Source organism: Battus philenor, unplaced genomic scaffold (assembly GCF_028537555.1).
Source record: "Battus philenor isolate CCGP_79_NKW_IND1 unplaced genomic scaffold, ilBatPhil1.0.hap1 SCAF_16, whole genome shotgun sequence".
NCBI classification, from domain to species: domain Eukaryota; kingdom Metazoa; phylum Arthropoda; class Insecta; order Lepidoptera; family Papilionidae; genus Battus; species Battus philenor.
Genome location: NW_027181678.1, coordinates 6808458 through 6826364, shown reverse-complemented (window position 1 = coordinate 6826364; position 17907 = coordinate 6808458). Strand labels below are relative to the sequence as shown.

At 31.0% G+C, this 17907-nt stretch overlaps 1 protein-coding gene across 1 annotated transcript; it reads left to right on the top strand.

Annotated features, from left to right (window-relative positions):
• The first annotated feature begins 8739 nt into the window (after positions 1-8739).
• On the top strand, positions 8740-16248 carry LOC137919323 (methanethiol oxidase). The gene is made up of 11 exons (XM_068762368.1): positions 8740-8813; positions 11795-11946; positions 12032-12217; positions 13978-14137; positions 14212-14323; positions 14395-14592; positions 14963-15060; positions 15140-15324; positions 15515-15664; positions 15745-15863; positions 16121-16248. Exons 1-11 carry the CDS (start codon positions 8804-8806, stop codon positions 16167-16169), a joined length of 1419 nt encoding a protein of 472 aa, XP_068618469.1. The 5' UTR covers positions 8740-8803; the 3' UTR covers positions 16170-16248.
• The last annotated feature ends 1659 nt before the right edge of the window (positions 16249-17907 follow it).

Here is a 17907-nt window from a genome sequence, read left to right as displayed (position 1 = left end):
ATACATCCAATTAAGATTACTTTTGTTTGTTAATATGACTTATCTAGACTATGATAAGAATGCTAGAAGAGCACTATGATCAAATAGGGCTATGTAATATTATTAAAGAAACTGATGATAATGATTAAATTTGCAATAAAGGCATAATTTTTTCCTCAAGTCCACAACAAAATGGGTGTTTTTTTATATACGTACGGCTTTGCATATACAGAGTTTTAGTTTCTCTTGTACTTCTTTCCCTACTGATACACAAAGGGTACAGCTTCGAAGGCATATAAAAACACTTATCATTCATCATTATTATCTTAGTATTAAAGTCCATTATTCAACTTTAGTTCCGAAAGTTTAACCATAGGGGAATAGCTGACGTATTTTCTTGCCCGAACACGCTCTCCTCATACACTCCCGTGCCTGTTTAATTTATCCGTTAACCGCTTTTTACGATGCCCTTGAGACCTCACGGGTTGTTGAATTATCTTGTTCGACTTTCACTGTTTTTAGCAAAGTAGGCGTCGCTTTTGCAAATTATATATTAAAGATTAAATAAAAACCGGCTTTAGTGAAATGTATACGGATTTAAGATCAATAACAAATTAAAAAAAAAATCGAATCAGCAACTTTGGGAAAAAATGTTTTCTATGCAATGTTTTTAGTCTACTTGAAATTTTTAAAATTATTCTTCAAAATCATAATAAAATCTACAATAAATGTAATATAATACATTTTTTAAAGTCAATGAATATACATCAAATCGCTGCCAGTTAGAAACTTGTTTTCGAGTAAATGCAAGTTAAATACATAACAATTAAATGCACAAAAGGATTAAAAAATATATTGTACCGTGAAATGTCTGTTACGTTGGAGGCGACATATAGGTCGGCCATTAGGAGAAACAGAAGGGTAGGGAGCGTAAAAGTTTTACGCTTGCAGTCTTTGATGATAAATTATAGCATTAGCACCCATAGACTTCTAAACACACACATAAAGTATTTTTTACGTTATCTCTTTCGCTTTAACTCTACTTGGTAATCGCGGTTGAGCTATCTTACAAAATTACAATCTATATACAATTTTAGTGTGTTTCCAAGCGCAATATTCAGGAACCATTCCATAAGACGTGTGATGTATGATGACGAAAATCTGCATTAAAACCGGATATGACAAAATACACACTAATAATAAACAAAAATAAATCAGTCCATGCATGCAGTGACTACCTAAGTATGATACCAATAGTTTAACGGGAACAATAAGAAAATTGTTCGAATCCGGCTTGACATATAGATTGAGTTTGAAAGATATGTCCTGCAATTATTTTTTCAATAGGGCAGGGCTTTTGTATCCATATTGTTCGTTACTACTGTATATATATATATATATATACGTAATAAAGTATATATATACGTATATATATATATATATATACGTATATATATACTAACAATATAAATACTAATACACTACTCTTTAGTTACTGTCCACTTAAAGAATATCGGGTTAAAATATTTTTTTACGTACATTGTCTTATTCAAAACTGATTGTTAAAAATATCTGTACTAAGCCGTGTTAATCTTTTTGTATCAAGAATAATTTTTAAACAGTACATATTTTGGTATATCGACATAGCGCAAGACCAGTCCTCGTGCCGATCTTTGTGGATGGCCACTGCAAGGCATACCTTGCAGTGAGCGTTTGTCGACTGAAATGATGTCGCCATTATAAGGGAGCTCAATCTGACCTTTGGTTCTATCAAATTCATCTTTCCCGGCATGCTTTCACGACGTACAGAAGTGCTCATTCTAAACGATAGTAAGGTCACGTCGTTCTCAAACGTTAAATAACATAAACATAGATACGGGCAGATTGTTGCTACCTTCCCAGACAGCTACGTGCAAAATAAATCAGACGAAATTAAACACATTCATCTCTGCTTTACTAGACTTATTTGTATTAAATTAGCGTAAAAAATAATGAATATCAATATCATAAGCATTAACATATTATTCTCATTTCACTGACAATGTTGAGCACAACGCTTATTTAACAATCTAATATCTCTTATAGACGGGTCTTTGGCACGATCTAAGTAGGTAAATGTTTGCTTGTATTTGCACTTAAACAACGGAGCTTTAATTCCAGTAAACATGGTTTGTTATAGTACTGTTTAAGAACATTTTATTCCAACTTTTTTTAACCAACATATTCACTAAATATTTATCTAATATCAGTGAGACCTCTTACGTCCTTATTACTTTTCAAAAAGTGCAATAACAAAAATGAGTTTTCTACTTTCTTTACAAGAACGACTTCAAACGCTTCAAAGATGCTATAAACAGATATTGCTATTGCTATTATATCAATTAAAAAAAGCATTACATGTTCGTCGTGTTTATGTATGTAAAGGAACAAGTATGCAAAGACTTATTTGTATTTAGACTAATGTAAAAGTAAACTTATACCGTGTGATTAATTTGATCCTATGAGAAATCTAATGCGGGGTGGTACTGTTAATGATGATTGTTGTTTCTTAGTCTGAAATTTAAACAAAAGTCTATTTTTGATTTCGAGCACACTAAGTGTTCTGAAAATGAATTTGTTTTCTCTCTTATGCGATTAATTACTATTGTGCTACTGAAACCGCTGTTCCGCGCCTTAGGTATGTTCGCGGTGAGGCGGGGAGAGTGTCGGCAGGCCTGTTTCTTTAGTGCTCTTTTTCGTCTGTCCCCACCTTGCCGCGCTTTCGTTAAGTGCGGTGGTTTTCAGTAACATTATACCAATTATAATATTTACAACAAAATTATAACATCCAAGTTTTGAAACAGCTAATTGTGACAGCTACACTGAAATCCAAATGTATTAAAGACATAGTTTATGTTTCCGTTATTATATTGTTATTAAAATATGGATTAAATTTTTTAAAATAAATATTGAAAAATAGCATTTCTAATGGCATGGTTAAGAAAAAACGCTACAAAGAATTTTAATTAAGAAAAATAGAGCTGGAATTACGAATCTTTTGCCAGTTTTAATGGCACCGTGTTACACATGAAATTTTCGCAACACGGCCGCCTTGCATGCTCCGGTGTCTGACTTATTAATGGAACAAAAGAGCTGCAAACAATTGTCAACGACTGAGCATTGTCTTGTAGCTTGCTTGTTCATATTAAATGTGTGCCTTTAAAAGTATTTAAAATTCTACGTCAAAAATGTTTAAATATGTGATAAAAACAAGCAAATAATACGACGGAATTAATTGCTAATAAATTTCTAAAATTAACGTGCTAAAACAATTTTACGATTTTCTCGTTTTGAAACTATTACTTCTTCATATATCGAGGATATATAACGACTCTTCATATATGGTAAATATTTTAATGACCATACAACCAAATATTAAATAAATTAAAAATATCAGCAATTTATACTTTTGTTCAATAAAAGTGCGTATTGATAAAGCGCCTTAAAATGAAATATAGCAAATTTCTGTCATTACATAGTTATGAAAACTTTGGGCTAAAATAAAAACATAAAGACTAAACGAAAGTAATTATATTATAATACAGAAATTAAAATAATTGTATTTTGAAAAAACGTTTTGAAGGAAATATTTTAAATACACTACACAAAAATAAAAATATACAGTATTCGAAATCACAAAAATAAAAATATATAGCATTCGAAATCAAAAATATCCTTCTACAAGGTGTACAGAAATCTTTGTTAAGGTCATTAAAAATCGCCAGGAGGCAGGTCGCTTCCTACCAGTTCTATTGGAAATCTAAGTGGAGGCTTATATTCATTAATAAAAAAAATTATGGATTAAATGGTGATGATGATTCCATTTTTACTGTATAGTTTAAAATGAATTAATGATTTACCGCAAAAATTAATTTTTGCCGGCAACAGTACCTACTGTCATTCAGTTATAAAACATACATTTGGTAGTACAATACCGCGTGCGCTATCATACTATTATCAGGCTTTCGATTTGCTGGTCTAATCACTCTTTCTTTAGAGTAACTTATGTAATGAGTATATAACATATTTGTGATATTATTATTGTAAGAGAACCAATTTCTGGTAAATATTTTTTTTTCAAACTTGTACAGAATTGCGCTAGTGGTCAAGGCATGTCATGTGGAATGTTGGTCGTTTATCAACCTGGAGCTGACAGTGTACTAATGTATTCTCAAGCGGTTATACATCGTGGCACCATTCTGTTACTAATGTACGGACTAACAGCCTTTTTTAGAATACTTAACATAAGCGCTCTTAAGAAAACTACAAGAATTATTTACGAAGATAGCAACATTTGTACGAAATAATTGATAGAGCTAAAATATTTTCTTCATTATATTGAATGTTATTCTTAAAAGGGCAAATATGTTTTTTTTGTTTTTTTTTTTTTTAATTAATACAGTTAATTACTAGAGTAAAGTAAACAACAGCTAACGTTTAAAGTTAAAAAAATATGTAATTGATATGTCCATAATATAAAAAAGTATAGCGATTAAAAAACCATAATTGAATAGATTAAATAATGATTTACAAATACGTAACCACATCATCTAAATATGCGGGAGTGTTCCTGTGAGGTGATGAAAACTTACCATTAACACAAGAATCTATAAAGCTTGTTTAATAAAATTACTAAGTCATTAGTTTGAGCAGCTGTATCAAGGATAATAATCGATTTAATGATAGCTGATCTCCAGTAGCAGAAAAAATGTGTACAATTTGAAGATATGAAGAATTTGAAAATCTATGGTTTCAAATAAAAACATTTAGTGTTTCTTGTGATATGAGATATGTTACCTCCTCATCTTGAATTATTCTTAAATGAGCTACAGATTTCCGGAAGAGCGCCGAACGAACACCAACAGAACCCGCAAATAAAAGTAAATTTTTGGATGTAATTTTTTAACAATTAAAATAAACATCGATTTTAAAATTGTATTGATTTTAAATGTATGCTGTAAAAATAAGTAAGTGTGTTAGTTTTTCGTCTTCTTTTCAGCCAATAGATGCTTCCTGCAAGGCATCGGCCTTCTTCTAAGATAGCCACGACAACCGGTCATGTGCTGCCCGCGCACCTTAACTATGTCTTTGGTCCACCTAGTAGGGATCAACCCACGCCGCGTTCACTAGCTCGTGGTCATCACTCGAGAATCTTCGACTCCAAAGCCCGTCGATTATGCCAATGTGCCCTGCCCTCTGCTAATTTAGACGAGTGCTTTTCGAGTCGTCGAGGACCTTGGTTCTTCTGTAAATCTCTGATTCGATCTCGCAACGGAAAACCGAGCAACAGGTACGTTTTATATTTTATTTGTGTTCAAAATTGCTAATAAATTTAAAAACTAAAACTTTCCGCTACATTATTACCTGAAAGTACCTTTTAATATAAAAAATGTTGTTATTACAATATCAAGTCAATATCAGGTCAAGTATCAAATTGTATATTACAAAAAAAAAACGGTTCTGAAATAAAAAAAAAACAACATAAAGACATTATCTACATTATTGAAATTAAAGTTATGTTTCTTCATTAACATTTTCTACAGAATATTAAATAAAAGATTCGCCGTTTTTCATAAAAACAGTTATGCGACATGATATTTATTGCTTATGATACCTCACTTATTTGTAAAGTTGGGCGTAATAGGAGTAATAACGATGGAGTAAATAGTAATCTGATGCATGTTCCTCACGAGTTTTAACTTAATAATTTAGTCTCAAATGAGAAAATGAAATGCATTGAGTTAACACTTTCTAACATGAAAAAAAGTCAAAATTGTAACATAATTATTAACAATGAAGTGCTAGAACTGACTGATTTAACATTTTTCTCAGACACAACTATAACAACAACAGATATAAAAAACTTCAGTGGAACCCCCACCTCTTATCACTCTCAGGAAAACTTAGTTCGGCTGTCTTTGCAATTTATAAGTAAAACAATTAACAGTCGTCAATACGGCTCCACTCATTTATTTTAATTACTTTCATAGCATTCTGTCTTTCCGTATTTTATCATGGGGCAGTACCTCAAAAGTTAATTGTATATTTAATTAATTTTATATAAAAAAAAATGACGGAGAGAAGCTCTGATGTTCTTCACCCCGTTCAAAGCCCCTAGTTTTACAGCATTACTAATGTGCATGTCATAGACTAATAAACATAACAAGTACTATAAAAACGTTGAAAAGATGAAATTTTTCTTTACTTTGAAATATTGGAGACCACGGATTGGCAAGCGTAGCGTGGTACCATTGCCCAAACAACAGGTTGCCAGCCGACCTTGTTAAAGTCATCGTAAGAAGCTGGATGCATGTTGCTTCTAACCAGTCCTATTTAGGAGGCCTATGTTTAGTAGTGGACGTCCTAGAGCTGAACTGATGATGACGATGATTAGTATAATATTTTAACGTTGTTGTTATTTATTATCGCTAAATATTATAAATCGTGAAGTCAGTGCCTTTTTCTTTAATGTTTTTTGAGACTTCTTGACTATTTACAGCCACATTTACGTTTACCTTGTGATTTTTAGACTCAGTTATTAAATTTTTTATAGGTGCTTTCTTTTTTTAAGGAGCAATAGGTGATGCCAAAATTTATTAGTTTTTTAGTAACAATGGTCCTTTAAAATCTGTACAAAACTTTTTATGCTCACAATTCACTGGCTTTCCGATATTTTTTTTTATCAAATTATATTTATAAAACCAAAACTACAATTATATATAATGAGCTTAGAGTTATTAGAATTCCTTAAATAATTTCACAAAAGTAGCGGAATCCTAGTGTGTTTTATAAAAGACAATATCGTTTTCTTATTTTGTATCGGTGCCAACAAGGTACGACAAAACTACATTACGTTAGGTGATGCGAGAGACAGACGAGTTCATGCCCTCTCTCCCTTTGCTATTCACGCACCTAAGAAAACATGAAGTTAAGAAATTTTTTAAAGATTATTTTGTTTTGAGCACAACAAGATTATCACAAATAATTTTGACGTTACACTACTTGTATTAAATTTTCACTAAAAATTATACTTAAAATGAGAGAGGTTTTATTATTTAGAGTATTATTCGTTATAAAGAAACCTAAAAAAAAAGCTTCTTGGTATGAGCCACTACAGTTTTCTCTCAAAAATAGAAATTTATTAAAAAAGTTCAAGATTTTATTTTATATGTAAGAGACATGTAAAGGCGCCATGTTCTTTATCATTTAAAAAATTAAAAAGTAAATAAAGTATAAGGGTTTTTTTACAAGACTAAATATCATATTTAAAAGATTTATATTGAGATAACTTAACTTCATTATCACTATGTACGAGTATTATTGTTAAAAAAATAATCAAACAAATAAAGGATAAATCTTTATATTCAAGAGGCAATTTTGTCACGTCCATTGTTTTGTTTTCTGACATTCAAGAGGGAAAGTCAATGGGGAAATTTGTGGGGTGCGTCGCACCGGCGGCGTGTTTTCGCTCCAGTCAGTACCATTTTCGCTCATACCGTGAGAGGGCGTCGTTCGCGTTCAGATACTTTTCAACATTTTACTTGTCGCACTGCATTTCCTTTCAAACGGTAGCGATATGGATTATATGTATCAATCTGTAAATGATTCCCACCTTCTGTCATGAATATTTTACCGAAACCACTATTCAAACACGCTAGAGTCCTTATGCTCTTGACTTTTGGACTTGCAATTGTAATATTCAGTGTCTTATTTCGCTGTGAATTACTAGGTAGAAACTTTCGAAGTACAAAAATCCAAGTGCACGACAATACCCTCGAATGCGAGTCTATAACAAATGAAACTTCCACCGGACAGAGTAAAGCAAAGAGAAAAGAATACCTGTACCATCTTTTGACAAATACGACACGCTCGCTCATACAAATGGAAATAAAAGCTAGGAGACTGGAAGAAAATATGCGTAGGATTAAGGAAAAGACTGCAGATTTATTGTGGAAGAATAAGGATAAAGCGCTATGGCATATTTTATTCAAAAATATTAGCAGACATTTTTCAATTCGACATCAATTCCATCAACATTCCAGTCTTCGGCGAATAATGCAAGACAGTTATGTTCGCACGCATGGCAATAGAACTGCTAAAAAAAGATTGTTTGCTAAAAAACTTTAGGTTTACTATTTATAAGTGAAAATTGAGACTGGAGTAATTGTTAATTATATACGATAACGTGTTAGAATCGTATTTAACGAAAAAAAAATAGTTTCAGATGTTTGTTTAGTTGTCTGACTATAAATCAGTTTATTCTTTCGACATTTATGTAACCTTACTGCAATTTGTGTAACTCCACATTTGCTATTGAAGTTCATGAAGGATTTTTCGAATATTTATGGAATATTTTTATAGCTTAATTTATATTATTTATATTAACAGACAGTTTTATAATCGACTGGAAATACGATAACATAGAAATTTAATTGTAAAATTGTTAAACGAGTTTTTTGTTTGAAGTTTTTATGATATTTTTAATAACGTATATTTCAACGACAGATTGATCGAGCAATAAAGCTCTTTAATGGAATATTGTGTTATAAAAAGTTGAAAATTAATTTATGATACCTATTTTTTATACATATTATATTAGTTAATATAATGCATCAATGTATTATGGCATGATATGTATTGTGACAACAAATAGAAAGGGACAGCTGCCCTCGCTTCAGACGCCGGTAGGCAACTAGTTTACATTCGTGTACTGCGTACAGTGCCAAGTGGTCATTGTAAGCTATTTGATTTGATTTGTTTTAAATTTGTGATATATTTCGTAAAAATGTCTTGTTGTAAGTATTGTAATAGTACTTATATTTAATTGAATTCGTTTTAAAAAGCCAAGATAAATTGTAATATTAAATACCGGGATAATTCAGGATAAACAAAAGTATAAATTCGAAAAAATACAGAGCATAAAGTAAAAGTGTTCAAGTCTAAAGCATAAGCATTATTATTATTTTTTTATTAAATTACTGAGTAATAATAAAGTTCTTATTGGTTGCATTTGGTTATTTTGGTGGGAATAATAACAATTTTTACACAATAAAATAGTTCATAGAAGTCTCTAGAATAGTGATATCAGAGGGGTTAACAACCGTGGACATAAACTGTTATTATCTCAACTCCACCTCCTATATTTACGTATCATATTTGTACCTTAACATTCATTGCCATACTATCATTTTACTGTAGCTTAAACTAGTTATATTAATGTGATATTTAAAAACAACGCGAAGCCACATGCTGTTTTGTTATTTATTTATTTATTATTACTTTATTAAGTATTTTGTAACTCATTTAAGAATTTTGTGAAGCTAATACATAAATTATTATTTTAAATTGTGTAATTTTATATGATGACGTTGAAATGTATTAAATAATAAATAAATATATAATACATTAACCGAGTTATTAAGAACAATAATGTCATTGATATATAATAAAGAAATAGAGAAGTCCTTTCCACATATTAGAGTAATCTTAACTATAGTGTATACAATGAACATTATTAAATAATAAATTCTAATTTGTGTCATACTGGAATAACAAAAAAAAAGTTCATCTGCAGAATTTGAGTAAAATTTACTTCTTTGATACTTGTTTTAAGTATCACAATATTGATATTAATTGCAAGTATTTATTGAATTTCATAACTTTACTATGATTAAGAGGAACGTTTTATAAAAGAAACTAAGTCGAAAATTTGAACATAACAATATCAATGGAAAATAATAAATTTTAATGTCATGAAAAAAAAGTAGTTGGTTTTTTATTCGTCATCGATTAACAACGTCCATTTTACCTGATTTGTTCGTACAGTGTACTAATTTAAAATTCATCGACACTACCATTTATCACGTTTTAGCTAGATTATATGAAGTTATTGTTAATTCTACAATTTATATCCATAAATGGTTCCTAACTATTAACTTATCTTTGTTTTATAACACAGAAGAAGGTGTACAGCTATGCTGTATAAGTAGACACCAGTGCAGACGTGTGATATAGTTATGAGCGAATATGCATATATTCGGACATATCTATATCTCTAAATTAAAATAGTAATTACATAATCGGAAACTTTAGTAGGTAAATATTAATAATTGTATATCTTAATGTATACTAAATGGCTATGGGATTGTAACAACCATTACATAACCTAAAAGATATACATATAAGTATATGGATTGTAATTCTGTAGCTAGTCGTCTATGTCATTACAAAACAAACAATAGCCGATCGATGAGATTATTAATACAAAGGAGTCATTTATATGCAAACATTACCTGATGCGATTATCAAATTGCGAGGGGCTGATTCCCCCTTTGTTCACCGACAGCCCTCGCTTACATCAAAAATATATCGACTGTACACTGACACTGACGTATTGCTTTTAATAGAATCGTATTTAATTTTTCAACAGTGATTTTGAATTCATCTACATTTTTTAAATTAATATCTTATTGATAACAACGAAATAACAAGAGTTATGTCTTGTTATTTCATTGTTATTTTTTAAAAACAATATTTATATTTAGATAAAGAAGTTGTTTTTATCAACCTGTTTAACAATTATGTTATAAATTTGCAATAAACTTTTTTTACTCTAAAGAGTATATTATTAAATACTCTTTATTGTAAATGTACCATCAGAAACGAAAACAGTTATAACATAATGAAAATACAATCGGTAAGACCATCCATCATCATATAGTACCACACGAGTCAATACCTTATTGATAATTATATCATGGGAACATTAGATGGACAAGTAATGGATAATCGACGAGTACGTTGTCCGAGATAGTGTAGAATATAATATATGTACCTATAAAAACAAATACTTAAATATATTTCCATATACATAAGTTTATTTTAACATTTAAGTTTATTTTTATACAGATAATATACACAGGAACGTATGTCAATAGTAATAAAATTTTACGTCACGATCATCATCATTTCAAGCGAAGAACGTCCACTATTGAACATAGTCGATTTAGCCCATAGATGCTCACAGTAAGGCTCAGGTCTCCTCCAAAGGTATCTATGAAGGAAAATACTATAATCGCCATGCTAGACACAGAGGTTGGCAATAGTAATATGATATAAAGGTATGCAAAGAACGTTGCAGCCCATTCTTTGGAAAATTGGTTTAAGGCACAGTCAATCCCATTATGTAGGTTCTTTTCTGGAAATGGAACCCGCAACATACGATCGCATGTGTACCGCTGGGCTACCACCGCTCACTGTTAAGCATTGACCTCTCTTAAATAAACTGTATAAAACTAAAAACAACGGACTCTGAAAATATAGCAAAAAGGATCAAGTTGGCAATTATCTGATAAAGAAAAGAAAAATAAAAAAAATCTATTTCTTATTAACAAAAATGATAAACATCCTTTTTAACTTGTTAATTAAAAAGGGTATACAGGTTGAATGGTTATTGTGTAAACGCTTTTAAAATATATTTGTCAGCATTATACTTTACACCTTTTCTAATCAACCTGTATAAAGTGATCATTTTGAAACTATAGGAATGCGAAAGGTCCAAATCTGGCAGCAACCTGCAGGGACAAAAAGCAAACAGTATAAAATTTTAATACGTCGCAATGTAAAAATATTTTTTCTTAATTTGTTATCATTATTGATGATTCCTGAAGTCATTGATTTTAGGATAAGGTAGACTATACAATGCTTGATAGTAAAGTAAGTAGTGTTTTATATTTTCAACAAATTTTCTTGATTGTCATTGTTCCCTTATCGTCAGGTAAGGGACCAGGTTACGCTTCACCTTTAGATGCTTTCAAAAACGGTCCCAGAGAGAAACTTCTGTACGTCGTCTGCGTGCAACCGGATCTAAACAAACAAGATTACCTGGCAACTATTGACGTCGATCCCAATTCTTCTACTTACAGTCAGGTTATTTTTTTAGACAGTACAAAATTATTCCTTTTTTGGCATTTTCTGTTTTATGGCATATTTTGTATTAGCATAATATTTTTAGGTAATTCACCGAACTTTCACCGGGAGCGTCGGTGATGAGTTACATCACAGCGGATGGAATGTATGCTCTAGCTGTCATGATAATCCCGACCTTCAAAGAAATCTTCTCATACTTCCTGCACTACATTCTTGTAAAATTTTTGCTTTTGACGTAGGCTCTAATCCTAGAAAACCAGAGTTGTGTAAGGTAAGAAAAAATTTTTTATTTTGCTAACTTTATGTATAAATATAAATTTCAGATAAATAAAGTTAATTTAATAAAGTTTTAAAAAATGAGTGCAATATTCCATTTCTTAGTACGCCGGAACAATAAAGTATAAATATAATAATATTATTAATATAAATAATACTAAATATTGTACACTTAAGTAGCAAAACCGTTGAGTATAAAAATAAATTCAGTAATATAGTTGGACGAATACAAATGTGCCAGTAAGGATGATATTTTGTTTCTGTACTTTGAGATTTTCTTCTCAAACAGCATTATCGCAAGACTCAAAACCTCCGCATGTTATCTTTTTTATCGTACAACTCAGCAAATCATCTTCGTGTCAACTGATAGATACCCGCGACCTTGTCCATGCCTTTGAATCAGCAAATATTACGTTCTTATATGAATTGCCAATTTATATCGCTTTATTATTTCTTTATTTTTTTATTAGGTCTCCTATACTGCTGGAACATTTTTTTTAAGGAGTTTAGATACTCTAAGATGAAATTGTAACAATCAGTACATTTATGTAATAAAGAATAGGCTTTCAGTTATCAAATTGATGTTGGGACCACATTTCTACACTGAGGTTGCGTTTCTTCTATATTAAAGTTGGAACATTGTGTTCAGACGAGTATTGTTTTCATCAACTAATCCATTCTATCGTATTTTTGATACTTCTCTTCCTCTAAGAGGCTTGTGTTCTTGCAGTAGGGATATACAGCTAAGTTAATTTTAATTACACTCTTCAAAATTGACGAAGTATAATTAATACCACCGCTATATTTTCAAATAAAGTTTCGAACGAATGCGGAAGCTTAAATTATTCTCATTCTCTCTTATACCGTTTACTTTTACTAATCTTATGCATTTATTAAACTTTTTTGCATCCAGAAATGGTTGTAAATTCAAATCTTTTGTAACTTCTGTGACACCTTCATTTATTAAACCTTTTTGCTTTTTACTCGGTGTAAAATTTTGTATTTTTGCAACATTTTAACAGTGAGTGATTGCATTGGTTCGAATTGCGCAGTTTACTCTTCTGCAGATATTGATAAATACGCTTTGATTGGAGGGAGTTAAGAACAAGCCAATGATAATACTAAGAGAAAGTATTTATTGTCGTTTTATTCTTTACTAGCTGTTCGACAGAAAATAACAGACATATCTAAAGCAGAATTTGATATGAATATTAAAATTGTGATCAATTGGGCATAGTAAACATAGTTGACATTTTTCAAAAACTCTGCAATTTCATGCACTATTTTCTTAACTTTTTTCCCTAGAAACTTTCTGCATAGTATTAGGAAATTCAAACAATAATGACTGTCGTTTAGTCGTTCTCAAGTGACGCCGCGTTGAAAGGAAATAGGATAATTAAATTAATTAGTATTTAATTGTTTTTACAGAAAGATATAGCAAAATAAGATTAAAATTTTTTTTGCAAATTGTCTACAAACTGTTTTTGAATTAATTTTAAATGATGCTTGATACCCAATTTTCCTTTTTTAGTACTGTCAGAAGTTGTCGGCTTGTTGTATTTCGGAAAATACTTAGGGATACAACTAAAAATTAGTATAAATTTGCAGTGCGTTAAAAGTCAAATGTCCAATTTCGATATTCTTCATATTTTTTTAAAAATTTTCCAGTTTTTAAGTTTTCTTTAAGAATATGAAATAAAAAAAAATTGCATTAATACTCGTTCTTTATACTTATTTGTAACATCAATGTTTAAGGTAATTGATGGCTCGGAAATGAGATCATTTAATTGTTCTTTTCCTCACACGACACATTGCTTGGCTTCTGGTGATATTATGATTTCAACAATGGGCGATAAAAATGAAAATGCTAAAGGAGATTTTGTGCTTGTCGATTCTAAAACTCTTCAAATGAAAGGTAAATTAATTTTAAGTTGGTTGTTTCTATATGTTAATTTTATAATATACTTAAGCAAACAATATTTTTTCAAGGAACATGGACGTGTGGTGATAAGATTGCTAAATTTGGCTATGACTTTTGGTACCAACCATATCATGATGTTATGATAGCATCTGAATGGGGCAACCCAAACAAGTTCAAAACGTAAGTTCTATATTGTTAATTTTAATTAAGTATTTATTGAAACTAGTAATAATACAAAACTTTTATTCTAGCGGTTTTCACCCCGAGGATCTTTCAAACAAGGACGAGTACGGTACTTCTCTCAATGTTTACAAGTGGTCCACGCGTGAACTGCTTCAGGTTATAGATTTAGGAGAAGAAGGCTGTGCACCTCTCGAAATTAGGTTCCTTCATAATCCGAAAGCCTCACAAGGATTTGTCGGATGTGCCGTACAAGCCAACGTGTATAGGTACGTACGTTTTTGAAAGCTTTAGTAAAACTGTTATGAATCTTTTTATAATAGTGTACGGGGAAACAGCTAGTATTCACCGGCGTTTAATAAATTATCGTACTGTATGATAAATAAGATGAAAATCCTTGCCCAACCTGCCGAGAGAAAATACTCCATTAAACTTTCGACTACAGCCAACCTGAAAAGGTAGAAGGCCAGGCTTGGAGGCAGCAGCGAATTATGACATGGCGGGCGTGGCTCATTATATTCAGCTGTTAAAAAATAGTGGATCTTTTTGAATATTATCCCACCCACCAAACATTTTGCAAAAAATTAAACAAATAGTTTATAACTCATAACCAATTTATCATAATTTTTTACAATACAGGTTTTACAAGGCTTTAGACGAGACGTGGAAAGCTGAAAAAGTGATTGACGTTCCCGCTAAAACTGTTAAAAAAGATGGGAACGAATTCAAATTGAACGGTAAATATATTTTTTAACAAAACTCACTAGTGGCACTTTGAATTAATTGTAACTTTAATTGTGCTTTTTTTATGCACAGGTTTAATATCTGACATAGTTTTGTCTTTGGATGATAAATATTTGTATTTCTCATGCTGGTTACATGGTGATGTTAGGCAATACGATGTATCAGATCCCGAAAATCCTAAACTAACCGGTCGGTTGTGCCTCGGAGGACAGGTTCTCAATGATGATTTGACAGTTATAGAAGATAAAGAGTTCCAGGTAAGTTAAATGGTGTCTTGAATATTAGTGTGATGCGTGTGCGGTGCTTCGCGCCCGAGAGCAGCTCGATGTATATTTTCGAAATATTGATATGCACAAACCGTTAATTTGTTTGTCAATTTAAATAATTTGTTACTACCGACATTCTGGTGTAATAAACAATAATTTGTTCTATTTATTGTACTGACAGGAGCAGTTAAAACCAGTTATTGTAAAAGGCAAACAGCTATTCGGATCACCGCAGATGCTTCAGCTGTCTTTAGATGGTAAACGATTGTATGTATCATCTTCTCTCTATTCTCCCTGGGACAAACAAATATATCCTAAAATGACAGAAGAGGTAAAGAATCAAATAAAATAAAATTACTTAAATTACATGTTATATTCTTCATGGATATATTATTAACAAGCTTCTTTCAGGGCGGGTGGATGGTTAAAATTGACGTAGATATAGAAAATGGGGGTTTAAAATTGGATCCAGATTTTCTCATAGATTTTGGGAGCGAGCCAAATGGACCGGTACTGCCTCATGAAATGAGGTAATTTCTTTAAAATGTCACATTGAGCAAGTTACACTTTTAAAAGTTTAACATTATATTATATTGTATATATTTATGCATGGTTGATTCAATAATTCCAATAAACAAGCTATTCTTTAATTTTAAAATATCGTCGGTTCATTAAGATTTATACATTTCAAATTCAACTTTTATATGTTGGTGCATTCAAATGAGTGCAAAAAATTAAGACGCATAATCAGCGTTCAGCGTGATATAGCTATGAAGCTTTATTTCAGATATCCCGGGGGAGATTGTACATCAGATATTTGGCTAGCTAAGGATTAAGAAGCATTTGCAGATAATAACATCAAAATAAAACAACATTAGAGAGATCTTTAGATATGATCACATATAACATTGTACATTGAGGGTTTATTTTTTATTAATAATATTAATAAAACAATGATTCTTTTATTTTAATATGTCGAATCTAAAAATATTATTCAACAATATATATTAATTTATTTCATGGATTCATTAAAACCAAATCAGCATTAAACCAAACTCTTAAGCGATACTCATTAAAGCGATAAGATATCTACTGCTAGACATAGACCCGCCAATACGATTTCGCTTGGAAGAAGCCTGCACCTACCGTCTGTCAACGAACTTAAGACATATTGACATTTATAAGTTTAATCCTGACATAAAAAACTATTCGTGATTTAATTTAAAAAATACAAAATTATGTATTAATTTTATTGAAATGTTAAACATTTGACTGTCTAAATACATAACCTTGCAACAAAGGTAGATATAACATTCTTTTTAGTCGTATTTACTTAGTAAATATTTACTAGAATTTTCAACGAACGTGAGAAGAAAAAGACGTTGCAATGATATTATCTTTTATAGCATGTTACAAATCACGCTTAGTCTCACTACTAACAAAACTCTGGCGGTGACCAGCACTTTCGCGCACACTATCATACCCTAGTTATATGATCTAATTTTTATATAATTAACATACTCAAAGTCAGTCAATAACAAATGTCAACTCGCAAGAGTTATTAATTAAGCATAAAAAATACCAGTATGTAAGTGTCAGTACTGGTGTATATATTCTCTTAAACTATGATATTATTGGTTTTATTATTGATAGCGCTCAAAACAGATGGCTGCTGGGGCCTTAAGGATTTAAAGTGGATACTGCGGATTAGTAAGCGCAGCGTATGATATCCGTCCAAAAACTACACAAACGACTTTGTTATGGTGACCGGAAGGTGCTTCAGTTTTTTTTACAGGAGAGTTTTTTGTTCATTATTAAACGTCCTATGGTTGAAATGATGATGATAAGAGATTTCATCCTACTTATTGACTGATCATGATTAACTGGAGCCATGTGGCTAAGAGATTTGTTTGGCCATGTTGTAAAATTCCTACCGCAAAGACAGGCTGAGATGGCAATTATAAATTTTCATACAATTGCAGTTATAGTTATTAAACTTGGCGAGTATTTTTTGTCATGTTAAAAATGACTAAGAATTGATTTTATGGAATTGCACCCACATGAGACTGTGGTGTGAAAAACACGAAGCAGGCGGGGAACAGCTAAGTATTTAAACGGTGACAATTTACAAATAACTCAGTCAGTTCATAAATAATTACAATAAAAATGCCGCTTCAAAATGTAAGAAATTAATTAATTAACATGGGATGACTTGACATCTTTTGTTGTTTAATGTTAAAGGTTATTCTAAAGGTTATTTAGTTGCTACTAAAAATCCCGTTTTATTTTGTTTTTAAACCATGTTTAAAAATATAGCAAAATTGTCGGTGAAGTTTAATTCTATGAAACTAATTTATGAACTTAAAATTTATCTTAAAAATTTAAGATTAACTTTTTTTTAAAGTGAACATTTTTAATATTATTGGCGGTAGGATTTTATGCAACTACGAACAAAGTAATGTTACACGTTTGTCGACAGATCGCGGTTCGGGAAAGTAGTGAGCTAAACGCAGTCGGAATTTTAAATATTCTGACATGCGGACTTTGTAGCTAAAGGCATTAAAGCTTTAGAAA